Below are 27,892 nucleotides of genomic sequence, written 5' to 3'. Positions count from 1 at the left end.
CAATAAACAACATGGCGGACTTCCCGATCACATGGAGTCGCCTCTTGGCGCTGTCCTCTGACCCGGAAGCGTTCCGCTGGACCGGAAGCGCAGCGCGCGGGTTAAAGCGCGAAGGTAGCCTTGCTTGCGGTTTGTGTGAGCGATCAGGCGCCGCGAATCGCGGCGTGTGTGTGTAGCGAGTCCGGCCCCGGTGCTGCGGTGGCGGCGGCCTGTGTCTGTTGGCCATGTCTGTGGTTCCACCGAGCCGCTCTCAGGCCGGCTGGCCCCGCGGGGTCTCTCAGTATGGGAACAAATACCTGCAGGCCAAGCCGCTGACACTGGAGAGGACCATCAACCTGTGAGTAACCGGCGGATTTCATGTGCTCGATGCCCGGGCGATGCGTATTTGTGAGCGGGCTCCTGTTCCGGAGAGGAACATTAGCCTGCGAACCTCCGTGTAAATCTCTACATAACTAGAGCCATGTGTGCTTTGAAACATGGAAAAGCAAAACATTTGGTGCAGGTTGCTAGTGTTGAACAGTATGTGTGGGCTGAGTACTGGCGTTACCCGAGTAAGATCCCTTGCTGATATGTGGGTATATCCATTACTGGGTGTTCGGCTCAAATCCCCGCGGGTGAAGTGTATAGTTCAAATTATTCCCTGTTCTACCTCGGGTGTCATCATCTGCAGGCACAGTCCTCCTAATCTTGAAGATACTTAGCTTACGAGTGTTTAAATATGAATCTCTGACATACATAATGTACTGATTTGGGGTTTGAGTACTTGCAGATTGTGTAAGTGTCTGTTATTGACTTGTCGGTATCTAGCCATGTGCCTGTATTCGTGTGTGTGTAAGTGAATGAATGGAAATGGTTTAGTGCAGGCATAAAGAAATGTGAATAAATTTGAAGGCAAATAAGCAAGTGGAAATGGCTCGAGCAATGGAACAATGCCCCTTGAGTCTGCTCTGCCATTTAACAATAAGATCATGACTGATCGTTGTTCTCAACACCACTTTACCACCCAATCTCAATATCCCTTGATTTCCCCTAGAGTCCAAAAATTCATCTATTTCAGTCTTGAATATGCTCAACGACTAAGCATCCACAGTCCTCTGGGGCAGACAATTCCAAAGATTCCCATCTCATCATCATCTCATCAGAGGCAGTCCCTAGAGCGAGGAGTCTCCACATGAGTTCACAGATGTTTCAATGAAGCACCCAATGTTCCTGTCCTGAACTCCAATTGAGGGGGTGGAAGATGCATGTGCATGGATTTTTTTAACATGTGGTGACTGTTGCACACCAACCACCACATGGGCTTGAAAATGCTAGGCCTTTATAACCCTGAGTGAAGAAATTCCTCCATATCTCTGTCTTAAATGGCCTACTTGTTCTGAGACTATGCATGTTAGTTTTTGACTATCCAGCTGGGGGAACAACCTCTTGGCATCTATCCTGTCAGTTCCCTTCAGAATCTTGTATGTTTCAATGAGATCATCTCTCATTCTTCTAAATTCCAAAGAGCATAGGTCTATTCTATGCAGTTTCTTATCATAGGACAGCCTTCTCATCCCAGGAATCAATCTAGTGAACCTTTGTTACACTGTCTCCAAGGCAAGTATATTCTCCTTTGGATAAGGAGACCAAAACTGTGCACAGTACTCCAGGTGTGGTCTCGCCAAGACTCTATACAGTTGTACCAAGACTTCCTTACTCTAATAATCCATTTGCCTTCCTTATTGCTTGCTGTACCTGCATACTAGCTTTCTTTGTTTCTTGGAGGACACCCAAATCTCTCTGATCACTAACAATGAAAAGTTTCTCACCATTTAAAAAATATTCTCATTTTCTATTTTTCGTACCAAAGTGAATAACCTCACATTTCTCTACATTATACTCCTTCTACCACCTTACTGCCCAATCACTTAGTCTTTCTATATCCCTTTGCAGACCGTGTTCTCCTCACAGCTTACTGTCCAACCTAGCTTTGGTATCGTCAGCAAACTTGGATATATTACACTCAGTCCCTTCATCTAGGTCATTGATATAGATTGTAAGGGCCCAAGTTTCGGGTGGAGTTGCTCCTAGTTTTTTGGAACAACTAGTTTAATTTGGAGTATGTTAGAAATTGCAATTCTCGGATATTAGTTTGCTCCAGTTCTAATGAGTTAGTTTAGGTTGGTTTTAGGTAAGGTACTTTTTTTTCAAAAGGGGGTGTGTCCAGCCACTCAGGCCTGTTTTGCAAGTTTCGGCAGTGAAAACTTACTACAAACTAACTTAGGATGGAGTAAGTGTCCACTTTTGTAAGTTCTGAAAAACCATACCTAGAGTTAAGTTTAGTGCAGGCACAGCCAGAGACGGGTGGGAAGCATTAAACACAAAGGACACATCAACATCACAACAGCGTGGGGTAAGGGAAGTTAAAGGATTTTCCATAAACACCTTCACAACAACATTAAAGAAGCAAAGTACATTTAAAGCGCTAAGCACTAAACAAAGCACAAAAAGTAATAAGCAATTAATTAATAAAAAAATGGAAGTCCTACCTTTATGTGAAGGGAAGGTGCCTCTGTCAGTGTTTCTCACTGTCGTGTCTCTCTCTCTCTCTGTATCTGACAGTGTGGGGGGGGTGTGTGTGTGTGTGGGGGGGGGTGTGTGTGTGTGTGTGGGGGGGGTGTGTGTGTGTGTGTGGGGGGTGTGTGTGTGTGGTGGGGGTGTGTGTGTGTGTGTGTGTGGTGGGGGTGTGTGTGTGTGTGGTGGGGGTGTGTGTGTGTGTGGTGGGGGTGTGTGTGTGTGTGGTGGGGGTGTGTGTGTGTGTGGTGGGGGTGTGTGTGTGTGTGTGGTGGGGGTGTGTGTGTGTGTGTGGTGGGGGTGTGTGTGTGTGTGGTGGGGGTGTGTGTGTGTGTGGTGGGGGTGTGTGTGTGTGTGGTGGGGGTGTGTGTGTGTGTGGTGGGGGTGTGTGTGTGTGTGGTGGGGGTGTGTGTGTGTGTGGTGGGGGTGTGTGTGTGTGTGGTGGGGGTGTGTGTGTGTGTGGTGGGGGTGTGTGTGTGTGTGGTGGGGGTGTGTGTGTGTGTGGTGGGGGTGTGTGTGTGTGTGGTGGGGGTGTGTGTGTGTGTGGTGGGGGTGTGTGTGTGTGTGGTGGGGGTGTGTGTGTGTGTGGTGGGGGTGTGTGTGTGTGTGGTGGGGGTGTGTGTGTGTGTGGTGGGGGTGTGTGTGTGTGTGGTGGGGGTGTGTGTGTGTGTGGTGGGGGTGTGTGTGTGTGTGGTGGGGGTGTGTGTGTGTGTGGTGGGGGTGTGTGTGTGTGTGGTGGGGGTGTGTGTGTGTGTGGTGGGGGTGTGTGTGTGTGTGGTGGGGGTGTGTGTGTGTGTGGTGGGGGTGTGTGTGTGTGTGGTGGGGGTGTGTGTGTGTGTGGTGGGGGTGTGTGTGTGTGTGGTGGGGGTGTGTGTGTGTGTGGTGGGGGTGTGTGTGTGTGTGGTGGGGTGTGTGTGTGTGTGTGGTGGGGGTGTGTGTGTGTGGTGGGGGTGTGTGTGTGGTGGGGGTGTGTGTGTGTGGTGGGGGTGTGTGTGTGTGGTGGGGGTGTGTGTGTGTGGTGGGGGGGTTGTGTGTGTGTGTGGTGGGGGGGTTGTGTGTGTGTGTGGTGGGGGGGTTGTGTGTGTGTGTGGTGGGGGGGTTGTGTGTGTGTGCGGTGGGGGGGTTGTGTGTGTGTGCGGTGGGGGGGTTGTGTGTGTGTGCGGTGGGGGGGTTGTGTGTGTGTGCGGTGGGGGGGTTGTGTGTGTGTGCGGTGGGGGGGTTGTGTGTGTGTGCGGTGGGGGGGTTGTGTGTGTGTGCGGTGGGGGGGTTGTGTGTGTGTGCGGTGGGGGGGTTGTGTGTGTGTGCGGTGGGGGGGTTGTGTGTGTGCGGTGGGGGGGTTGTGTGTGTGTGCGGTGGGGGGGTTGTGTGTGTGTGGGTGGGGGGGGGATGTGTGTGTGTTGGAGGGGGGGAGGATGTGTGTGTGTTGGAGGGGGGGAGGATGTGTGTGTGTTGGAGGGGGGGAGAGAGAGGCTTGAAGGAGGCACCCCTGTTCTCTCCTCTGGCCCTTCGATCATTGAGTGCCCCCCAAACCACGCTCCTCCCTCCATCCCTGTTGCCATGCACCCCCCCCCCCCCCCCCCCTACCGGTACCCACGCTCCCCCGAGCCATTGAGCTGGCGCACATGCTCCAACGCGCCTGCGCAACACTGCCGGCACTGAGAAGAAGGCATGATCCCTAGCCCCGTCCCCCTGCAGGCAGGCTCCTCCCCAGGGAGACTACGCTGCACCATGCCACGCCATGGTCCAGGAGGACCGGAGAATTGCTTCAGAATATTCCGGCGCACCTTCGAGCCCAGGCAGGTCACGTTAGTCTCGGAGGTGCGCCGTTCTCACCAGATGCCGAAACTTGGGCCCTAAATAACTGAGGTCCCGGCACTGATCCTTTGGGCGCCGCACTAGTTGCAGCCTGCCAACCTGAAAATGACCCTTTTATCCCTAGTTTCTGCTTTCTGTCCATTAACCAATCCTCTCTCCATGCTAATACATTACCTCCAAATCCATGAGCCCCTATCTTGTGTAGTAACCTTTTTATGTGGCACCTTATCGATTGCCTTTAGGAAATCCAAATATGCTATATCCACTGGTTCCCTTTTTATCTAACTTGCTAGTTATATCCTCAAAAAAACTCTGATCCATTTGTCAAACATGATTTCCCAAAACCATGTTGACTCTCTCTCTAATCATGTTCTGATTTTCTAAGTGCCCTGATACGATACCACTTCCTTAACAATGGAATCCAGTATTTTCCTGATGACCGATTGTCAGGCTAACTGGCCTGTAGTTACCTGGTTTCTCTCTCCGTTCTTGAATAACGGTGTTACATTTGATACCTTCCAATCCACTGGGGCCATTCTAGAATCTAGGGAATTTGGGATGATCAAAACTAATGCATCCACTCTTTTAGAACCTTAGGATGTAGGCCTACCGGTCCAGGGATTTTAGTCACATTAGTTTATCTCGTACTTTTTCTCTACTTATATTCATTACTTTTAAGTCCCTCAGCCTCATTAGACCCTTGATTCTCCACCATTTCTGGTATGCTTTTTGTGTCTTCTACTGTGGGGACAGATAAAAAATATTAGTTTAACGTTTCTGCCATTTCCTTATTCCCCATAATTTCTCCTGTCTCAGCCTCTAGGGGACCAATATGTACTTTTGCTGCTCTTCTGTTTTGTGCACTTGTAGAAGTTCTTACAATCTGTTTTTATATTTCTTGCTAGTTTTTTCTCATTCTATTTTTTTCCCCCTTTTTATAAATTTTTTTTAGTCATCCTTTGATGGTTTCTGAAACTCTCCCAATCCTCATGCTTACTACTATTCTTCGCAACATTATAAGCTTGTTCTTTCAATCTAATGCTATCCTTAACTTCTTTAGTTAGCCACAGATGGATCATTTTTCCCATGGAGTTGTATTTTTGTTGAGAATTATGAAATATTTATTTAAATTCCAGCCACTCCTTATTAACCGCCATACCTTTTTAATCTATTTTTCCAATCTACCGTAGCCAACTCTCACCTCATACCTCTGTAATTGTTTTTTTAAGTTTAAGACTCTAGTTTTGGACTTGGGCAAGTCGCTCTCAAATTTATTTAATGTGAAATTCTATCATAATATGATCACTCTGCCCCAGAGGATGCTTTACCATGAGATTGATAATTAACTCTCTCTCATTACACAATACAATATCTAAAATAGCTTGTTCCCTGGTTGTTCCATGACATAATTGTTCTTAGAATGCATTCAGGACATTCTATGATCTCATCCTCCAGACTACCTTTGCCAATTTGATTTGTCCAGTCTATATGAAGATTAAAGTCCCCCACAATTATTACATTACCTTTTGTTACAAGTTCCTACTATTTCTTGATATTCTGTCCAACGGTACAGCTACTGTTAGGGGGCCTATATACTACTCCCACCAGTGTTTTCTGCTCCTTGTTATTCCTTATCTCCACCCATGCTAATTCTACTTCCTGATCGTAGGAGCTGAGATGCTTTCTCTAATTTCCTAATTTCACTCCTGAAAGAATATAAGAAATAGAGGCAGGAGCACGCCATTCGGCCCCTCGAGCCTGCTCTGCCATTCAATAAGATCATGGCTGATCTTCGACCTCAACTCCACTTTCCTGCACTATCCCCATAGCTCTAGATTCCCTTTTAATATCCAAAAATTTATTGATCTATGTCTTGAATATATTCACCGACTGAGCCTTCACAGCCTTCTGGGGTAGAGAATTCCAAAGATTCACCACCCTCTGAGTGAAGAAATTTCTCCTCATCTCAGTCCTAAATGGCCGACCCCTTATTCTGAGATTGTAACCCCTAGTTCTAGACTCCCCAGCCAGGGGAACCTTCCTCCCTGCATCTACCCTGTTGAGCCCTGTAAAAAATGTTGTATTTTTCAATGCTATCACCTCCAAACTCAAAAGAATATAGGCCTAGTCTACTCAATCTCTCCTTGTAGGACAATTCCCTCATCTCAGGAATCAGTCTGGTGAACCTTCATTGCAGGTAAGGAGACCAAAACTGTGCACAAGTACTCCAGGTGTGGTTTTGTAATAAAGTGCAACATACCATTTGCCTAATTGCTTGCTGTACCCGCATGTTAACTTTGTTGGGACACCCAGGTCCCAACATTTCCCAATCTCTCACCATTTAAAAAAAAAAAATACTCTGCTTTTCTATTTTTCCTGCCAAAGTGGATAACTTCACATTTCTCCATTTATATTCCATTGCCATGTTCTTGCCCACTCATTTAGCCTGTCTATATTCTCTTGAAGTCACTTTGCATCCTCCTCACAACTTGCATTCCCACCTAGCTTTGTATCATCAGCAAACTTGGATATATTACATTTGGTCCCCTCATCCAAATCATTGATATTGATTGTCTGCCTCTTAATTTGAAAGGTCTGGCTCTGATTTTTAGACAATAACCCCGAGTCCGAGAATCCTCAACCAGCGGAAATAGTTTCTCTCTCTCTCTACCCTATCTGTTCCCCTTAATATCTTAAACTTTGATCAGATTACCCCTTAACTTCTAAATTCTAGGGAACGCAACCCTAATTTGTGTAATCTCATAATTTAACCTTTGAAATCCGGGTATCATTCTGGTAAATCTACGTTGCACTCCCTCTAAGGACAATGTACCCATCCTGAGATCTGGTGCCCAGAACTGCTCACAATACTCCAGATGTGGTCTAACCAGGGTTTTATATAGCTGCAGCATAATGTCTACCCTCTTGTATTCTAGTCTTCTAGATATAAAGGCCAGCATTTAATCAGCCTTTTTGATTATTTTCTGTACCTGTTCATGATATTTTAATGATCTATGTACCTGGATGTCCAAGTCTCTCTGTTTATAGCTTTTCATCATTTAGAAAGTATCCTTTTTATGTCTAAAGTGGATGACTTCACATTTGCTTATAAAATTCTTTTGCCACAGTTTTGTCTTCACTTAATCTATCAATATCCCTTTGTAATGTTGTGCTTTCATCTGCAATGCCACCTATCTTTGTCTCATCAGGAAATTTGGATGTATGATTTTCTGTGCCATTATTTAAGTCGTTAATAAATATTGTGAATAGTTGAGGCCCCAATACACATCCCTGCAGGACACCACTAGTCACATACTGCCAATTCGAGTACCTACCCATTATCCCTACTCTCTGTCTCCTGCTGCTGATCCAGTTTCCTAACCAGGTCAATAATTTGCCCTAAATTCTGTGGGCTGCTATAGAAACATAAAAACATAGAAAATGGGTACAGGAGTAGGCCATTCGGCCCTTCTGGCCTGCACCGCCATTCAATGAGTTCATGGCTGAACATGCAACTTCAGTACCCCATTCCTGCTTTCTTGCCATACCCCTTGATCCCCCTAGTAGTAAGGACTACATCTAACTCCTTTTTGAATATATTTAGTGAATTGGCCTCAACAACTTTCTGTGGTAGAGAATTCCACAGGTTCACCACTTTCTGGGTGAAGAAGTTTCTCCTCATCTCGGTCCTAAATGGCTTACCCCTTATCCTTAGACTGTGACCCCTGGTTCTGGACTTCCCCAACATTGTGAACATTCTTCCTGCATCTAACCTGTCTAAACCCATCAGAATTTTAAACGTTTCTATAAGGTCCCCTCTCATTCTTCCGAATTCCAGTGAATACAAGCCCAGTTGATTCAGTCTTTCTTGATAGGTCAGTCCCGCCATCCCGGGAATCAGTCTGGTGAACCTTCGATGCACTCCCTCAATAACAAGAATGTCCTTCCTCAGGTTAGGAGACCAAAACTGTACACCATACTCCAGGTGTGGCCTCACCAAGGCTCTGTACAACTGTAGTAACACCTCCCTGCCCCTGTACTCAAATCCCCTCACTATGAAGGCCAACATGCCATTTGCTTTCTTAACCGCCTGCTGTACCTGCATGCCAACCTTCAATGACTGATGTACCATGACATCCAGGTCTCGTTGCACCTCAGCTTTTCCTAATCTGTCACCATTCAGATAATAGTCTGTCTCTCTGTTTTTACCACCAAAGTGGACAACCTCACATTTATCCACATTATACTTCATCTGCCATGCATTTGCCCACTCACCTAACCTATCCAAGTCGCTCTGCAGCCTCATAGCATCCTCCTCGCAGCTCACACTGCTACCTAACTTAGTGTCATCCGCAAATTTGGAGATACTACATTTAATCCCCTCGTCTAAATCATTAATATACAGTGTAAACAGCTGGGGCCCCAGCACAGAACCTTGCGGTACCCCACTACTCACCTTCTGCCATTCTGAAAAGTACCCATTTACTCCTACTCTTTGCTTCCTGTCTGACAACCATTTCTCAATCCATGTCAGCACACTACCCCCAATCCCATGTGCTTTAACTTTGCACATTAATCTCTTGTGTGGAACCTTGTCGAAAGCCTTCTGAAAGTCCAAATATACCACATCAAATGGTTCTCCCTTGTCCACTCTACTGGAAACATCTTCAAAAAATTCCAGAAGATTTGTCAAGCATGATTTCCCTTTCACAAATCCATGCTGACTTGGACCTATCATGTCACCTCTTTCCAAATGCGCTGCTATGACATCCTTAATAATTGATTCCATCATCTTACCCACTACTGATGTCAGGCTGACCGGTCTATAATTCCCTGTTTTCTCTCTCCCTCCTTTTTTAAAAAGTGGGGTTACATTGGCTACCCTCCACTCGATAGGAACTGATCCAGAGTCAATGGAATGTTGGAAAATGACTGTCAATGCATCCGCTATCTTAGATAACCATGTCTCATGTTGGACTTTTATCAAATGCCTTCTGGAAGTCCATATAAATAACAGCCATAGACATTCTCCTGTCCACCATAGACATTCCCCTGTCCACTACTTTAGTCACCTCTTCAAATAATTCAGTCAGGTTTGTCAGGCATGACTTAGCTTTCACAAATCCACGCTGGGGCTCTCTGATCAACTGAGTTTTTGAGGTGTTCAGCCACCCTATCCTTAATTTTAGACTCTAGCAATTTCCTGACAACAGATGTCAGGCTAACTGATCTATAATTCCCTGGTTTCCCTTGCTTGCCATTCTTAAATTGGGAAATTGCACATGCCACTTCACTATCTAAAGCAATGATTCCTGAATCTAGAGAACTTTGCAGATGCCTCAAATACAACTTTTCAATGTGCTCACCTACTTCCTTTAAAACCCTGGGATAGAAACCATCTGGACCTGGAGATTTATCACTCTTTAGTGCTGTTATTTTCTTCATTGCTGTTGTCTTACTTACATGAATTTTATTGAGTCCCTGTTTCAATATTAGTTTCCTTGCGATTTCTGGCATGTTATCCTCTTCTACTGTAAATACTGACGCACAGTAATTATACAACATGTCTACCATTTTCTTCTTATCCTTGACAATATCACCAATTTCAGTTTTTAGTGGGCCATCATCGCTCCTGACTACCTTTTTTTCCCCCCTAATGTAATTGTAAAAATTCTTCGTATTGATTTTGATATCCTTGCAAGTTTCTTTTCAGGCTCTCTTTTTGTAGCTCTTACTATCTGTTTTGTGACCCATTGCTGTTCTTTGTACCTTTCCCATTCTCCCGGATCTGCCTTTGTTTGCATTTTTGTAGCTTTTTCCTTTAGTTTTATGTTGTCCTTTACCTCTTTAGTCGTCCATGCTTTTTTTTTTGGAAATTGAGCTCTTGCACCTCGGGTATAAACTGGTTCTATATCACACTAAATTCTTGTTTTAAACATCTCCCACTGATCTGTTGTTTTGCCCAGTTTACTGTGGACAGTCTCTGCCGCATCCGGTTGAAATCAGCCTTACCTAAATCTGGAATCTTAGTATCTGTAGCTGGTTTGCATTTCTCCTTTTCAAATGCTACATTGAACTCGATCATGTTATGATCGCTATTGGATAAATGTTCACGCACAATTAGGCTGTTAACCAAATCTGATTCATTACTAAATCTAACATGGCTTGCCCCTTTGTTGCCTCTAGAATATATTGTTGTCGAAAACTATCCCAACGCACTCAAGAAATTCACCACCTTTCTGGCAGTGCTTGTCTGCTTATCCCAATCTATATATGAAAGTTTAAATCCCCCATTAAAACCACTCCTCCTTTGCTGCAAACTTGTCTAATCTCTGCATTTATACAATCTAGCACTTCACAGTTGCTACCAGGGGGCCTGTACACAACTCTCACTACAGTCTTTAATCCTTTCCTATTTCTTAGTTCTACCCATAAAGTCTCGACTGCCTGCTTACCTCTCTTTATATCCTCTCATCGTTGAAGTGAGTTCATCCTTAATCACTAAGGCTACAATTCCTCTTCTGCCATTTTCTCCATCTTTCCTGTAAACCTTGTAACCAGGTATATTCAGTTCTCAGTCCTGACCGTCTTGCAGCCATGTTTCAGTAATGGCTACAATGTCCCATTCTCCAGGATCTGCTTTTATTTGATTCATTCAATGTATTCCTTATACTCTGTGCATTTGTAGAAAGAATGCTTATTTGGGCCACAAATCCTAGTCTGACTTTCAGCTCTAATGTTTTACTCACGTGTTTCTTATTTCTTGCTCCTGGTTTAATCGCTTTACATTTAGTTTTCCCTTTACCTGTAGTGCCTAAAGCACAATTTTTGACTTACTCTACTCTCTTCCCTTTCGATTGTTGTTGAACGACTATTTTATTCTGAATTTCCACCTGAGTTCTCCCCCCCCCCCCCCACCCCCCACAATCTCCCATTTACTAGTTTAAAGTCCTTGTGACCATTCCGCTAGGATCCTGGTGCCAGACCGGTTCAAGTAGAGCCCGTCCCAATAGTTCTTTCATGTCCCAATCTCACCCCACTCCTTTTAGCCACGTGTTCACTTCTCCAGTTAGCTTATCCCTATGCCAATTTGCACATGGCTCAGGTAATAATCCAGAAAGTTTCTGGTACTCCCCAAAGAGATCCTTTTGCTTACTCTTCCCTATGTTTTTGGTCCAAAATGGACCATAACCACTGGAGCCTCCCCCTCCCTCTCCAATATCCTTTCAAGCCAGTTTGAGATGTCCCTCACCCTGGCACCAGGTAGGCAACATACCATGTGGGTTTAGAAAGGATGTTATCTGTCCCCCTAATTATAGAATTCCCCCTGCAATTACCACAGTACGCTTCCTCTCCTTCTCCCTCCCCCCTGCCTTAGGACAGCCTCCTGCTCCAAGTGCCATGGCCTGCATCTGGCTGTCCTTCTGACCGTCTTTATCCTTATCCTCACAGGAAGCAAGTACATTGTACCTTTGTTAGATAGGATCAGTTTCCTTTCTTGCCTGGGTTCCCCTTACACTGTGCACTATCGGTCACGCCAACCCAGTTTGAACCTGTACCTCTATGTGGTGTGACCGAAGTCTGGAGCAAACTGTCCAGATACTCCTCCTCCCCCTCCCTTATCTGTCAGTGTCTCCCACTCGCTCCAGCCCAAAGACTCTGAGCCAGAGAGATTCGAGACAGATACATCTACAGCAGGTGTGTTCGCTCGGGACAGTCTCACTGTCCACAAACTCCCAAATACTGCAATCCAGAGACATGACCTGCTCTGTCATGTCTTAGTGTAACCTTGTTTTATTTAGTTAAAATCTTTATTAGCCATTATTTATAGCTATATTAATTACTTTAGCTATGTTTTTAATTTGATTAAGTTTATAGTTTCCGGCTCTTGGTTTAAACCACTGTCCTAGCTTAGAGAAAGAAAACGTTGATGCTCACCAACCAGTCACCCACCTGTCCTGTGACGTCACTCCTTGCTTTTTGTTTTTAAATTGCTGCTCTGGCTCTCCGCTCCTGTTTTTTTTTAAGTGCAGTAAAATGGAGAATAAAATGGGACCCTCAGAGTGAAAAGATTCAGATGAATGAGACTGTTTGTAGATTGAATAAAGGATCAATGTTGCTGAAAGGATTGGAGGAAGAGGAGTGGATTTGAATATTTTTGTTTGCAGATTTCTGTTGGATGGTAAATAGATGCTGAATTCAAATTCCCCAGGCACTAAATGGCCTACTTAGTGTACACAATGACATTTATCAGCTATAACTGTCCTGAGTACTAGTGGGCCAAGGTTCTTGTTTCGGAGAGGCTTATTGCTGTTTGTAATGTAATGTGGTTGTGTATGGGCTCTTGAAATATTTACTGACCAAGCAGCTAGAGAAGAATATTCAACCTGTGACTCTTAATGCCACACTATCTGTGGTGTCTTAATACCTGCAGGTTAAGCAGTTTTCCTAGGAATTGCACTAGAGTGTACTGGCTACCTAGGAGCGATTGTATATAAAACACAGTAACCGAGAGGGTACCTGTAAACCTGATAGTTTGATTGTGGATTCAAACGTTCTACAGTTCGGAGCTCCGTATCTTTGCTCTCAGAGAAATACAAAAGATCTTTAATTGCAGTGTCTGAATGTGCCCTGCAGTGTGGCTGGGATCCAGTGTCTGAATCTGCCCTGCAGAGAGAATCTGGTAGATCCAGATCTTGCTGATTTTCCATTTTAGATGGGAGATTAGATTGGGCTTCTAAGGAGGTGGTATGTTTTTCCTCCTGGTGATGTGGACTAATGCACGTGTGCTGGATCTGGCTCTGACTCAGCCCCTATATGGGAAATGTTGTGTTCCAATATAGTTATTCTTGGATTTGTCTTTGTGGGTACTGTAATTGCATTCTCATCGCAATGTATAATTCTGTTGTGGGAATTCTGTTTCTTCAGGTATCCACTGACTAACTACACCTTTGGTACCAAGGAGCCCTTGTATGAGAAGGACTGCTCTGTGGCAGCTCGATTCCAGCGCATGCGGGAGGAGTTTGACAAGATTGGCATGAGACGCACAGTGGAGGGTGTTCTGATTGTGCACGAGCACAGACTGCCTCATGTACTGTTGCTGCAGCTGGGGACAACCTTCTTCAAACTGTGAGTTCATTGCACCATGAGGGTAGGGATTGGCTGTAAAAGATCTTCCAGTTTTGGGGTGTGAATAATCAAACCCTTGGGCAAACTTTCACAAAAGTTTAGTTATTTGCTAATGGGTGCACTGCACTGCAGAGAGGTAGGGGAGGTTTTTTTGGTTTTCCTTTGCCAGTGATATCTCCATGGGTCAATGGCAGTTAATGATGACTTTAAGCTAACAAGAACAATTTTAATGTTGGAAAACGTCCTATGGTGCTTCTCAGGAGCGTAATAAGACAAAAATTGACACCGAGCTATAGGGCGGTGATAATGGGACAAGTTTGGTCAGAGGTAAGTTTTAAGGAAGCTCTAAAAGGATGACCAAGAGATTTCAGGAGGTGCACAAGAGTTAGTTAGAGGAATACAGTTGGAAGAGGGTGAAGCCATGAAAGGATTTGAACAAGAGGATGAGAATCTTAAAATTGCGTTGGTGGTCCAGCTGCCAATGGTCAGCGAGCATTGGGGGTCATCTAACATTCTTCATATGGTATGGGGAGGAGGAGAGGAAGACATTTGGAGGCAGCTGGTATTTGCTTTCCAATAAAACACCAGAAATACACAGCGGGTCAGTCATTTATAAAGAGAAAAGACAAGTTATGATGTTTTGGTTGTTTAACCCTTCATCAGATGGCTACATGCCAGAAACATCATAACCTGTCTTCACAGATTAGAAGTATTTTCACTTTACACTGTAAAATCTTCCAAAATGGTGGAAGGTGAAGTTTACCTTGTCTGTAATCTTAGCTGCCTTAATGGGAATTGCAGTATGACTTGATTCCCCTCGAGGGACTCGTGGTCTGCATGCAACCAGGTGTAGTGACACAGGTAAACTATCCCTCCTTGTCCTTCTGGACCTGTCTGCAGCCTTTGACACCGTTGACCACTCCATCCTCCAACGCTTCACCACCAATGTCCAGCTAGGTAGGACTGTACTCACCTGGTTCCATTCTTATCTATCTAATCGTAGCCAGAAAATCTCTTGCAATGGCTTCTCATCCCACTCCCGTATTGCTGCCTCTCGTGTCCCCCAAGGATATGCCCTTGATCACCTCTTATTTCTCAATCTATATGCTGCCCCTTGGTGATCTTCTCCACCACTTCTGTCGATCCCTGCTTGGTGTCTAAATTATCAGATTGTTTGTCCGACATCCAGTACTGGATGAGCAGAAATTTTCTCCAATTAAATATTGGGAAGACTGAAGCCATTATCTTCGGTTCCTGCCACAAACTGTGTTTCCTAACCATTGACTCCGTCCCTCTCCCTAGCATCAATCTGAGGGTGAACAAGACTGTTCGCAACCTAGGTGTCATATTTGATCCTGAAATGAGTTTCCAGCCACATATCCACGGCATAACTAAAACCGCCTTTTTCCACCTCCGTAACATTGCCCGCCTCTGCCCCTGCCTCAGCTCTTTTGCTGCTGACATCCTAATTCATGCCTTTGTCACCTCTTGACTTGATTACTCCAACTCACTCCTGCTGGCCTCCCACATTCTACACTACATAAACTTAAGGTCATTCAAAACTCAGCAGCCTGTGTACTAACCCGCACCAAGTCAAGATCACCCATCACCCCTGTGCTTTCTGACCTACATTGGCTCCTTGTTAAACAACACCTTGATTTCAAAATTCTCATCCTTGTTTACAAATCACTCTATGGCCTTGCCCCTCCCTATCTCTGTAATATTTTTCAGCCTCAACCCCACAAGATGTCTCTGCTCCTCAAATTCTGGCCTCTTGAACATCCCTCATTATAACTGTTCAACCGTTGGTGGACGCGTCTTCAGCTACCTGGGCCCTAAGCTCTGGATTCCCTCTCTAAAGCTCTAAGCCTCTCTACCTCGCTTTCCTCCTTTTAAGATGCTCCTTAAAACCTACCTCTTTAAACAAGCTTTTGGTCATCTGCCTTCATTTCTTCTTCTGAGGCTCGGAGTCAAATTTATCTGTTTGTCTTGTAACACTGTTGTGAAGCGTCTTGGATGTTTTACTATGCTAAAGGCGCTATATGAATAAAAGTTAAGATTTATGAATAATTAATAGTGAGCAAACTCCTTTTAGCTTTCGACTGTTGAAGTCAGCCTACCTGGGTAGTTTTAACCCTATTCCTAATGAGCTTTGGTTCACAGCACAAAACTAGACATAATTCGTCATAAACTTGATAATTAGGATGCTTGGTGAGAATGCACTATTTAGACTTGGATTAAGGGGCATAAACCTATTTCATGTGAGCACCAGTTTTCCATAATGAGGAAAGTGTTCCATGCTGAGGCACTGGCATCCTTCATCGTGGTCACAGGACGAAGATATGCTCGGGAGGATACGGCATGTACCTTTTTTGCCTAATTTCCTCTCCCAAAGGTATTGATTTACTGTTGGTTGCAGTTACACAGATATTTTTACACCCATGCATGTGCCAAAGCGATCATTGTTGGTGTGAGCAGCGGGCATCACTGCTGAATCCAATCCTTGTCTCGCTTAATGTGCACAGTTCCAGCAGCAGTCACTAGATAGTGATCAGGAAACTGAACCCTCATGCCTTTTATACCTCGCCCGAACCCAGGGCTGCTAAGCCCAATTATAACTTCCTATTAACTTAGCACAGATGGTTAGATAAATTTGTCTAAACCATCGGGTTTTCTTGAAATTGGTAAGTTAGTGCAGATTTAATCACTATGAGCTAGACTTTCCCTAAAGCCCCCGATTGCTGCCCAGAAAGACTGCTAAGATTCTGCAAATAACGCTAGTGGAAATTTCCATTTTAAAAAAAGTAAAAAAATATACTGCCCAGCGAGAAAATGGATCTTTGGTGGTGGTTAATGGTTCTTGGCGGTTAAAGGTGAAATTAGGTAAAATGGGCAGTTCTTACCGGAATGGACGGTAAGTACTTAAAAATTTAGACCGAGGCTGCGGTTGGGCCTAGGGACAGAGGAAAACTCAAATATTTTTTCAATTAAACAAAAAATAAAGTTAGAAAACATTCTCAAGATCCTTTTAAACGTAATCGTAGTTATACAATTTTTAAAAAAATGATAAAATGTTAACTTACCTTTCTTTGCAGGGTACTCACCTACCGCCCTGTTTCTGGCAGCTTTTCGTGGGCGTTTTTCTCAGTGGTGCATGCAGATGCATGTGGGCGGTTTGCTCCCCAGCGGTATTTTCAAAATGTCAGCAGAACTTTTATAAAAAAATAAAAATAAAAAAAATTTTTTTTAAAAAGAGGAAACTTTCGCCGGGTGGTTTTTCACCCAAAAGGCGCTGTACCGCCGAGAAAAACGCCAAAAATGAAAGGGAAAGTTTAGCCCATATGTTTTTTTTAAACCTAACTCCAGTTTCTGTTGCTTTTGCATTGTAACATTCATTCTTTGCACTTGTTTTGTGGATTTAGGCCTGGTGGAGAGCTAAATCCTGGAGAAGATGAGGTGGAGGGTCTGAAGCGTCTAATGACAGAGGTACGTGACCTGTGTTCGGATCGGAGCACTCTAGACTTGTTGGGTGGAGTATGTGCTAATGGATCAACTGGTCGGATTTGATCTTTATGGTACTGTCCATATGTCATGAGATTAAATAGAACCTAATTAATTAGTGCTGCGTTGTGCATTTGTGTTTCGAGTAACTTGAGCTAAATATTAGATTTAGGCTCTTGTAAATTTATGGAAAATTGCTGACTTCCCTAGAACCATGTGCCTCTTGTTGAGAGGTTGGTTTCCAACCTAATGTGTGCTGTTTGTGTTTAAAATGGGTAAGCCACTTGTATTCATGTTGCAAATAAGTAGGGGAGAGGTAGAATGGAAGTAAGAGCAAACGAGAGTATGTTCAGAACAGTTATTACTTTATTGAATTAATTTGTTTTTGAAGCCAGCCCCAATTGAATGCTAGATTGTGATCTGTACAACTGTGACAAACCTTTTCCTGGAGGAGGGGACGGAAGGCTCCTTTTAAGTGAACAAACCTGATAAAGCCAGCATCTTTCAAGGTGGCTTAAAAAGGGCGATGCCCTATCATGATTCGAGGAGGAAGCAATGCACCTGTTTTGAGGTTGAGAAACTCGCATTCAACTGTGCATTTCCACAGATTTTGGGCCGCCAAGATGGTGTGCAGCAAGACTGGGTCATTGATGACTGCATCGGGAACTGGTGGAGGCCGAACTTTGAACCACCTCAGGTGAGTGGTACAGGGTTTTATCGTCTCTACTCTGACAACTCGCTGAATACTGTAAAATGACGGCCATGTCATTTGTAAAATATTTGTGATGTGAAGCTCTAGCTATCGGCTTGTATGGTAGTTTCTGGCCCCTCGAAGATATTGAAACAAAATTGTTACAGCTTAAGTTAGTGTTTGTCTGCTTGGCCTATTTTTTTTCTGGAGCTCTGAAGAGCTTTTCAAGCTGGGTTTGAGTTTAATTAACTGGGTAGTACACTGGCAAAAGCAATGGATCTGGAATTTGAGCTACAGCCTACTGAATTGATTCTCATAGTCCCTTGTGCAACACTTGGTATTAAAAATTAAACAATGGAATAGGCCCTTTGTAAGAAGAGACCTTTCTTTAAAGCAAAGGTAAGGAGAATTTCCAGTGTTCTTTCAGTTATCTGACTCTCCCACTCCTGTACATCTGTTTCTCAGCAGTTGAGTGAATTGGATCAGGACTGCTGCAGAGCAGAGTAAATGCCTGGGAAACTTCCAACAGCACCTTTTTTGTAAAATGGTGGTTTACATTTTTTTTTAAAATTTCACTCATTTTAATTGAGTTTATTTCTATTGATTCTAACTTGTATTGATCAACTGTTGTCACTCTGACTTTTCCCTCTCCCCCTCGCCTGGTTACCTTAATTCACTTGTCTCCTTGGCAGGTCCCAGTTCCCTGCTGAGTTTGAGCAGTATCTTCATGCTGGGTTCGAACATAAGAACATAAGAAGTAGGAACAGGGGTAGGCCATACGGCCCCTCGAGCCTGCTCCGCCGTTCAATAAGATCATGTCTGATCTGATCACGGACTCAGCTCCACTTCCCTGCCCGCTCCCCATAAACCCCTTATCATTTAAGAAACTGTCTATTTCTGTCTTAAATTCTGTCCCAGCTTCCACAGCTCTCTGAGGCAGTGAATTCCATAGATTTGCAACCCTCAGAGAAGAAATTCCTCCTCATCTCTGTTTTAAATGGGCGGCCCCTTATTCTAAGATCATGCCCTCTAATTCTAGTCTCCCCCATCAGTGGAAACATCCTCTCTGCATCCACTTTGTCAAGCTCCCTCATAATCTTTTATATTTCGATAAGATCACCTCTCATTCTTCTGAATTCCAGTGAGTAAAGACCCAACCTACTCAACCTTTCCTCCTATGTCAACCCCGTCATCCCCGGAATCAACCTAATGACCCTTCTCTGAACTGCCTCCAAAGCAAGTATATCCTTTCGTAAATATGGAAACCAAAACTGCATGCAGTATTCCAGGGGTGGCCTCCTCAAAACCTTGTGTAGCTGTAGCAAGACTTCCCTGCTTTTATACTCCATCCCCTTTGCAATAAAGGCCAAGATACCATTGACCTTCCTAATCACTTGTTGTACCTGCATACCCTTTTGTGTTTCATGCACAAGTATCCCCAGGTCCTGCTGTACTGCAGCACTTTGCAATCTTTCTCCATTTAAATTATAACTTGCTCTTTGATTTTTTTTTTCCTGTCAAAGTACATGACCTCACATTATACTCCATCTGCCAAATTTTTACCTCGGTTTCCTCTGATACTGGCGGCACTGTCTCTAGTACAGGTTACATCTGTACCTTAGCCCCAGTCGCTGCACCCAGCATGTCAGTTAATGGTCACTTCACTTCACCCTCAGGACTGTCTACCCTTCACTGAAAGCCATTCATTCTTCCTTACCCTCGAAATTAGGAGATTATTGGCTGAACGTCTTGCATCCCAGGGTTTCACCATTTGGTCCAAAGTCCGAAATGAACTAATTCTCGTGTGGGTGACCATTTGATTGTCCTTACCCATCCATTGTGTGAGATTTGGGGAGAACAACGCTATAGATTCTTCTTTTGAGTGTGGGTCCCGCAGCCTGTCTGCGCTACTTGTGCAAATGGCTGGCACCAATATGAAATAAGAGATGTAATTAAATACTTTGTTCCCACTCGGGGTACAGTTCCCTGGGCTCCAGTTTTGATGCACTGACCCATCAGTCTTGAGCACAATTATTTCCTGAAATAATTCTGCTATTCCTGCTATATCCATCAAAATGAATGGACATGATTAGTATAACAGCTTATGCTGAGGTAGTTTGGCATTATTTGGAGTGTGTTTTTATCCACTGGTGATGGAGGCTATTATTTCAAGCATCCTCTTGCACAGTCAATGGATAATTTAGCTGAACACTCTTCAATTAGCCATCTGTGGCGAGCCTTTTATTGGGATCAATCTCTGGTCAAACCTGTCTTCTGTTCTTAATGTTGTTTTTCCCCTCTCCTCCAGTATCCCTACATTCCAGCTCACATCACCAAGCCCAAAGAGCACAAGAAGCTATTCTTAGTGCAGCTTCAAGAGAAAGGTATGTCCTAGAAGATAGAGAATATTTAACATGCCTGAACATGTGATTTTATTCACAACACAGTCTGCACTAATTTAACGAAAGGCACTCCTAAGATAAATACATTGTTCTAAATTTAGAAAGAAAAGAAAGTTTGTAATTATGTAGCACCATTCAATTCCTGTAGAAATTTCAAAGCACTTCACAGCAAATTAAATACTTTAATGTTAGCAAGTTCGACAGTCAATTTGTGCATAGCAGATCCAACAAACAGTAATGTGATAAATGACCAGTTAATGTGTTTTAGTGTCATTGGTTGAGGGTTAAATGTTGGCCATGACACCGGGAAAATTCCCTGCTCTTCTTCAAATAGTGCCATGGGATCTTTAACATCCACCTGAGCAGGCAGACGGTCAATGTCTCATCCAAAAGACGACATTTCTGACAGTGCAATCTGTGAACTTAACACTGTCGTCCTCTCAAGATCCAATTGTGTGAACCTTCCAACAAAAAATATGGGTAATTGATGAAGGTTTATCTTCCACTTTAGCCCAGGGACTCTGAGACTCATTTTACGATTCCACACCCCACCCCCACCAAGTTGAGGTTAGCTAACTTCGTACAAGTTGTTAGTCTATCCGGGTATCTGCCTGATTGGTCAGTACGGCTCAATTACCTGTTGGTCCAAATCTTGATGGAGCAGGGCATGGGCATGTTGTGGCATGTGCCATTTGTTAAATTTATTCTTTTCTGCACCATTAAGCTCAGATTTTATGCCGTATAAGTTCCTCAAAGTGTGAGCTGATAGGGCATTTGGGACCTTGGTGCATGACTGGACCAACAGTCTATCCCTTTAACCAATGAGATGTAAGAATTGAGAAAGAGACTGAGAAGGCAGGTGAGTTGGAATGGGTGAATTAGTCAAATGAGGTACAGAACGGGAAATAAAGATTGGATTAGGCGAGGGGGAAAAAAAACAAAGAAAAAGGCTTTAAAAATCTCAAGCAGGAATGACGCACAGTAGTTTAAACTGTTCACCACCTTGGCTGGAGAGGTTTATTGGCATTGCTTTCAAGTGCGAGCCCTGACTTCCTGCGGTGAGATTAATGTGCAATTGCAGCAAGTTGTTGAAAATAACGGATGTTGAGGGTTAAGCTACTGTTTGTGCGAGGCAAACAGCGGAGCGGCATAAAGTGACCAAGTTATGACGATTCACAACTCACGGCATGACTCTTTGCCTGAATTTTCTGGATGATTTACGCATTAAGATTATAAAAGGGTTTGATGCAGGAGACCAAAACCTAGGGCCGATTAAATATAAAATGGTCACTAATAAATCCAATAGGGAATTCAGGAGAAACTTTTTTTTAAACCCAGAGTGGTTAGAATGTGGAACTCGCTACTACAAGGAATGGTTGAGGTGAATAGCATAGATGTATTTAAGAGGAAGCTAGATAAACACGAGGGAGAAAGGAATAGAGTGATGCGCTGAAAGGATTACATGGAGTGGTGGGAGGAGGCTTGTGTGGAGCATTAACATCAGCATAGACAAGTTGAGTCGAATGGCCAGTTTTTGTGCTGTATATTCCATGTAATAATGGCCTGTTTTGTGAGCTCGCTGTTATTTTTCCAGCTGTTGTCTTTACTAGCTAAACCACTGTTAGCTATTTTAATGGATGCATTTGCTGTACTTGTGACAATGCAATAGTTCTGGTGGTCTCTAATGATCTGTGTTTGACTACAGCCCTGTTTGCAGTGCCGAAGAACTACAAGCTGGTTGCTGCACCGTTATTTGAGCTTTATGACAATGCTCCTGGTTATGGACCCATCATCTCCAGCCTTCCTCAGCTTCTGAGCAGGTAACAAAGGAATATAATAATTCAGTAACACCTGCACACTCTACTGCTTCATTGAGACCTCTTGATGGTTTAAAGCTTACAGGTTGGGTACAAATTGTTGGGGAGGGAGCTTACCACAGAATCTTTTTTTATTGTGGAGTAGGAGGTTTGAAACTGCTTAATATGGGAATAGGGATGGAAATGGGCTTAACAGGCCTGTGGGTAATAAATGTGCCTTTATAAATGAAGGAAGCAAGTCATGAGCCTGATTTATACTGCCTTGTGTGGCTCCGAATGTGTAAGGAATGAGGTTCTGCTGAGAGTTTGAGGAGCTAGCATCCAAATTAAAAAGCAGAACCTCAAAGTTGGAAATCTCTGGGTTGTTACCTGAGTCACATGCAATTCGGCATAAGGACAAATTGATCATAGTTAAGTGCATGGCTAAAAGTGGTGTGGGAGGAATATGTTTCAATTCATGGGGCACTGGCATCGGTACTGGGGAAAGAGGGAACTGTTCTGTTGGGACGGTCTACACTTACGTAGAATCAGTATGGCTGGAACCAGTGTACTGACTAATCGAGTAAATAGGGCTTTAAATTTAAAAAGGAAGGTGCCACGGTCAGGTGAGAAAGAAAGACTTACATTTATATAGCGCCTTTCACGACCACCAGACGTCTCAAAGCACTTTACAGCCAATTAAGTACTTTTGAAGTGTAGTCACTGTTGTAATGTGGGAAATGCGGCAGCCAATTTACACACAGCCAGCTCCCACAAACAGCAATATGATAATGACCAGATAAACTGTTTTTGTTATGTTAATTTAGGGATAAATATTGGGCAGGATACCGGGGATAACTCCCCTGCTCTTATTTGAAATAGTGCCATGGGATCTTTTACATCCAGCTGAGAGGGCAGACCGAGCCTCGGTTTAACATCACATCTGAAAAACAGCACCTCCCTCAGCATTGCACTGGAGTGTCAGCCTAGATTTTTGTGCTCAAGTCCCACAACCTTCTGACTTGGGGGCGATTGTGCTACCCAATGAGCCTCAGCTGACTAGGGAAATTTAGAAATCTAAAGAGAAAAGTCAAGGCAGTGGAGTAGTGTAGTGATTTGGGTAAAGATAAGCAGTGTGACCGGAAGGGACAGAGAGTTTAATGGTAATTGTGAAACAGCAAATCAGGTGAAAGCAAGGAGTAATGGTAAAAAGTTAAAATTAAAGGCTCTTTATCTGAATGCATGAAGTATTCGTAACAAGATAGACGAATTAGTGGCACAGATATAGATAAATAGCTTTGATCTAATAGCCATTACAGCGGTGACCACGGTTGGGATCTAAATATTCTTGGGTACATGACATTTAGAAAGAACAGGCAGAATGGGAAAGGGTTGTGGTTGGGTGGGTGCAAGGGGTAGATCTGATAACAAAGAATGACATAAGGACAGTCATGAGAAAGGATCTTAACTCAGAATATCAGGAAGTAGAATCAGTATGGGTGGAGATGAGAAATAACAAGGAACAGAAAACACTGGTGGGAGTAGTTTATAGGCCCCCAAACAGTAGCTATAATATTGGACAGAGTATTAATCAACAAATAACAGGAGCTTGTAACCAAGGTAATATAATAATCATGGGGACTTTAATCTTCATATAGACTGGGCAAATCAAATTGGCAAAGGTAGTCTGGCGGACGAATTCATGGGATGGTTCGAGACAGTTTCCTAGAACAATGTCATGGAACCAACCAAGGAACAGGCTATTTTAGATCTTGTCTTGTTTAATGAAATAGGGTTAATTAGTAATCTCCTAGTAAAGGTTCATCTGGGGAAAAGTGAACATAATATGATTAAATTTCACATTGAGTTTGAGTGAAATACTTCAGTTGGGAATGAATCTTAAATGTAAATAAAACCAATTACATAGTTATGAAGTGCGTGTTAGCTAAAGGTAGATTGGGAAATTAGATTAAAAGGTATGATTGTAGATAAACAGTGGCGACCCATTTAAAGAAATATTCCAAAATTCTCTGAATATACATTCCATTGAGAAATTAAAACGTGATGGGAAAAGTGATCCATCCATGGCTAACAAAAGGATAAGGATAGTGTTAGATTAAAATGGCTCATAATGTTGCGAAGAATAGTAGTAAGCCTGAGCATTGGGAGCTTTAGAAACCACCAAAAAATGGCCAAAAAGGGAGAGCATAGAATGAGAGTAAGCTAGCAAAAAATATAAAAATAAATTGCAAGAGCTTCTACATGTAAAAAGGAAGAGAGTAGCAAAGGTATGCATTGGTCCCTTAGAGGCTGAAATAGGTGAAATTATAATGGGGAATAAGGAAGTGGCAGAGACTTTAAACAAATATTTTGTATCTGTCTTCAAAGTAGGAGTCATAAAACATACCAAAAATAGCGTGGAACCAAGGGGCTACTAAGAGTGAGGAACTTCAAGTAATTAATATCAATAGAGACAAAGTACTTGAGAAATGAATGGGACTAAAAGTTGACAAATTCTGGCCTACATGCTAAGATTCCAACAGAGATGGGTGTAGAGATAGTAGATGCTTTGGTTTGCGATCCTCCAAAATTCCCTAAATTCTAGTAGTCCCAGTGGATTGGAAGTTAGCAAATGTAACCTATTCAAGAAAGGAGGGAGAGAGAAAACCAGGAACTACCAGCCAGTTAGCCTGACATCGGTCATCTGGAAAATGCTGGACTCCATTATTAAGGAAGTGGTAACTGGGCACTTAAATCATAATATGATTAGGCAGAGTCAACGTGGTTTTATGAAAGTGAAATCGTGTTTAACAAATTGATTTTGTGTTTTTGAGGATGTAACTATCAGGGTAGATAAAGGGAACCAATGGATGTAGTATACAGTTCGACCTCTCCAGTCCGGGACTCTCTGGTCCGTAAACACCCATGGTGGAACTGCCGCTTTCCTGAGCCTGGGCTTGGAGCTCACTGAGCGCTCCTGTGAAGCTCACTGAGCGCTCCTGTGAAGCTCAGCATCTCACTCTGCTTCCTCATTGTGGAATTGTGGGACTTGACGGCGCAGTTAAGGGGCGTCAGAGCTGAGACAGACAGGGAACTGACCAATCACCAACATTCCTCGCCTCTTCTCCCTCACTCAGCAATCACCAGCACTGGCCCAAGACTGAGTTACAGAGAAATCTTTTCAAAAGACAGAGTGCTGGGGAAAGAGAAAAGGAAAAAAAGCACCTAATGGTGGGCACAGTAACTGATGAGGGGCTGACCACCATTCATCGCCTGAAGATGCTTGAGTAAGAGGGCGAATATCACTCTCTCAGGGAAGAAGAGGACGCTACAGAAACAGATACAGCACAGCCGGAGGGAAAGATCTGTAATGGATGTTGAAGCTGCTCCATCGAGGATCTGCCCATCTGACAAGGTGGAGGTGGAGGGGGGCGGAGGCAAGAAAAGGAAAGGTGGCAAACATGGAAATGAAAGAGTAAGAAATCATGGAGCAGTCAGTATGAAGAGAACAGGGTAATGTATACACGCGACGATATTGGACGGTAACTGCTACAGCCCAGGTGCTGAGTTTGGGGATGGTGAGCTAAAGGGGTCCTTGAGGACTTACTGTCATGGTGCGATTGCCGGCGCTGTACACCGCCTGGCTCCCAAGAGATTTCCTCAACTCTGTGAATTTATCAATTTACCATTTGTTTGCACAAGCTGAGCTACCGTAATTGGAAATAAAGAGACAATTATTGATAACACCCCCAAAGAAACTGACCACCTGTGGTTCGGAACATTCTCTGTTCCGGCACTGGTCAGGTACCGAGGGTGCCTGGACTAGAGAGGTTCAACCTGTATTTGGATTTCCAAAAGGCATTTGATAAGCTGCCACATAAACAGTTGCTATGGGCTCATGGGGTTGGGGGTAACATATTAGCATGGATAGAGGATTGGTTAGTGGACAGAAAACAGAGTAGGGATAAACGGGTTTGCAGGCTGTAACTAGTGGGGTGGTGCAAGGATCAGTGCTTGGGCCTCCGCTATTTACAATCTATATTAATGACTTGGATGTAGGGACCTGGTGTAATGTATCCAAGTTTGCAGACGATACAAAGTTAGGTGGGAAAGTAAGCTTTGAGGTGGACACAGTCTGCAAAAGGATATGGACCGGTTAAGTGAGTGGGCAATAAGGTGGCAGACAGAATACAATGTGGGAAAATGTGAGGTATTTAGTTTGGTAGGAAGAATAGAAAAACAGAATATTTATTAAATGGTGAGAAACCATTAAATATTGGTGTTCAGAGAGATTTAGGTGTCCTCTTACATGAAGCAAAGTTAGCTTGCGGGTACAGCAAGCAATTAGGAAGGCAATAGCATGTTTTCTGTTGTTGCAATGGGATTGGAGTACCAGAGTAAGGAATGCTTACTACAATTGTGCAGGGCTTTGGTGAGACCACACCTGGAATACTGTGCACAGTTTTGATCTTCTCTGAGAAAGGAAATGGATGCCTTGGAAGGTGGTACAATGAAGGTTCACTAGATTGATCCCTGGGATGAGAGGGTTATCCTATGAGGAGAGATTGAATAGATTGGACCTATACTCTTGGGTTTAGAAGAATGAGGTGATCTCATTGAAACATATATGATTCTGAGGGGGATTCACACGGTAGATGCTGAGAAGTTATTTCCCCTGGTCGGGGAGTCTAGAACTAGGGGGCATAGTTTCAGGATAAGGGGTCAGCCATTTAAGACTGATGAGGAATTTCTTCATTCACAGGGCTGTGAATCTTTGGAATTCTCTATCCTAAAGGATGTGGATGCTGAGTCGTTGAGTATATTCAAGGCTGAGAGAGATAGATTTTTGGACTATAGGGGAATCGAGGGATATGGGCAGGAAAGTGGAATTGAGGTCTAAGATCAGACATGATCTGATGGAATGACGGAGTAGGCTCGAAGGGTTGTATGGCCTACTCCTGCTCGTAATTCTTATCCCTTGATTTGCGAATCATAAGAGCATATCATTTCCTCGCCACCAGTTGCTAGCCAATTTACACATTGGTAATAGCATGTGTTGTTCACGCACTGTTACTATTTCAGTAAATTCTGATCCAATAAAGCGTTGGTGTTTTGGCATGGGCTGTATCTAGGAGCAGGGAAGACATCCAGCAAAGGGTCCATGCCCCACCATCTTTGTTTCATGGTTTGTTATGCTATGACTTGGAATTTGTTTTCTGCCAGAATTAGGTGACACTTTTAAACTTTATAATATCCATGGGTCTAATTGTATTCGTGTTTAAAGGGGAAACCATATTGCAGTGATTGCTCTCCTTTTTCAATGTGTCTAAAATTCTCTTAACTTTATTTTAATTCTAGGTTTAACTTTATTTATAACTGAAGCTTATGGACTTAAAGACACAAGATCATGATGCCCATGTAGGTCCAGTTTCCCTGAACATCTCTGAGCCAGTAGTGTGGCTTCCATCAGCCAGGGACTGTAATCAGTTCTTCAAACCAAACCAAACCCAGTGGCATTTTGCAGCACCTGCCCTGACTTGGCTGGTGCTCAATTGGGATTCTGTTCAACTCCACCAGTAATGAAGCCTACATCAATAATGAAGCCAAGGAACTTAACTGGCGTTTTTTTTTTAAACAAGAAATGTTTCTTTCTGCTCGTGTGATTGTTTGCATTTTCTACTTTATTAAATGGACAAATACCTTTATTTTTGAGGGTCTTAATTGGCTGTAGTTTGTGTATTTTGTTGTATTTCACCCTGTTTATTTTTACTTCTACTTTATTTTGTAATTGGATGTAGCACTCTACCTTGTTCACTGACCCGATTCTACCGCTTCAGTTTGTATGGTAGAAACGTGAAGTGTTTTTATATATCGTCTTTGGACCAATAATTTTCTAGTCCAATTCCAGCCTTGTGTACAATTTTGGATGATGGGATCTGGAAGTCTGACCCTTGGCTTTTTGGGATGTTAACTCCTGCCAGTTTTACACAAACACTAATGCTTTC

At 43.4% G+C, this 27,892-nt stretch overlaps 1 protein-coding gene across 1 annotated transcript; it reads left to right on the top strand.

Moving 5' to 3' along the window:
• Positions 1-73: 73 nt before the first annotated feature.
• On the top strand, positions 74-27,608 carry nudt21 (nudix hydrolase 21). Its single transcript, XM_070897793.1, has 7 exons — positions 74-337; positions 13,297-13,497; positions 16,920-16,983; positions 17,606-17,695; positions 19,998-20,073; positions 21,797-21,911; positions 27,246-27,608. The coding sequence occupies exons 1-7, from the start codon at positions 225-227 to the stop codon at positions 27,265-27,267; spliced, it is 681 nt and encodes a 226-aa protein (XP_070753894.1). The 5' UTR covers positions 74-224; the 3' UTR covers positions 27,268-27,608.
• The last annotated feature ends 284 nt before the right edge of the window (positions 27,609-27,892 follow it).

This window comes from Pristiophorus japonicus, chromosome 13 (genome assembly GCF_044704955.1).
Source record: "Pristiophorus japonicus isolate sPriJap1 chromosome 13, sPriJap1.hap1, whole genome shotgun sequence".
In the NCBI taxonomy this organism is placed as follows: domain Eukaryota; kingdom Metazoa; phylum Chordata; class Chondrichthyes; family Pristiophoridae; genus Pristiophorus; species Pristiophorus japonicus.
This window is presented reverse-complemented; position numbering and strand designations above follow the sequence as displayed.

Bases quoted from the DNA above. Each gene is read 5' to 3' on its own strand.
- nudt21 (XM_070897793.1), top strand. From the start codon at position 225: ATGTCTGTGGTTCCACCGAGCCGCTCTCAGGCCGGCTGGCCCCGCGGG. The intron at 13,498-16,919 runs GTGAGTTCATTG...TTGTGGATTTAG, and splicing joins GGGACAACCTTCTTCAAACT to GCCTGGTGGAGAGCTAAATC. The intron at 16,984-17,605 runs GTACGTGACCTG...GCATTTCCACAG, and splicing joins TGAAGCGTCTAATGACAGAG to ATTTTGGGCCGCCAAGATGG.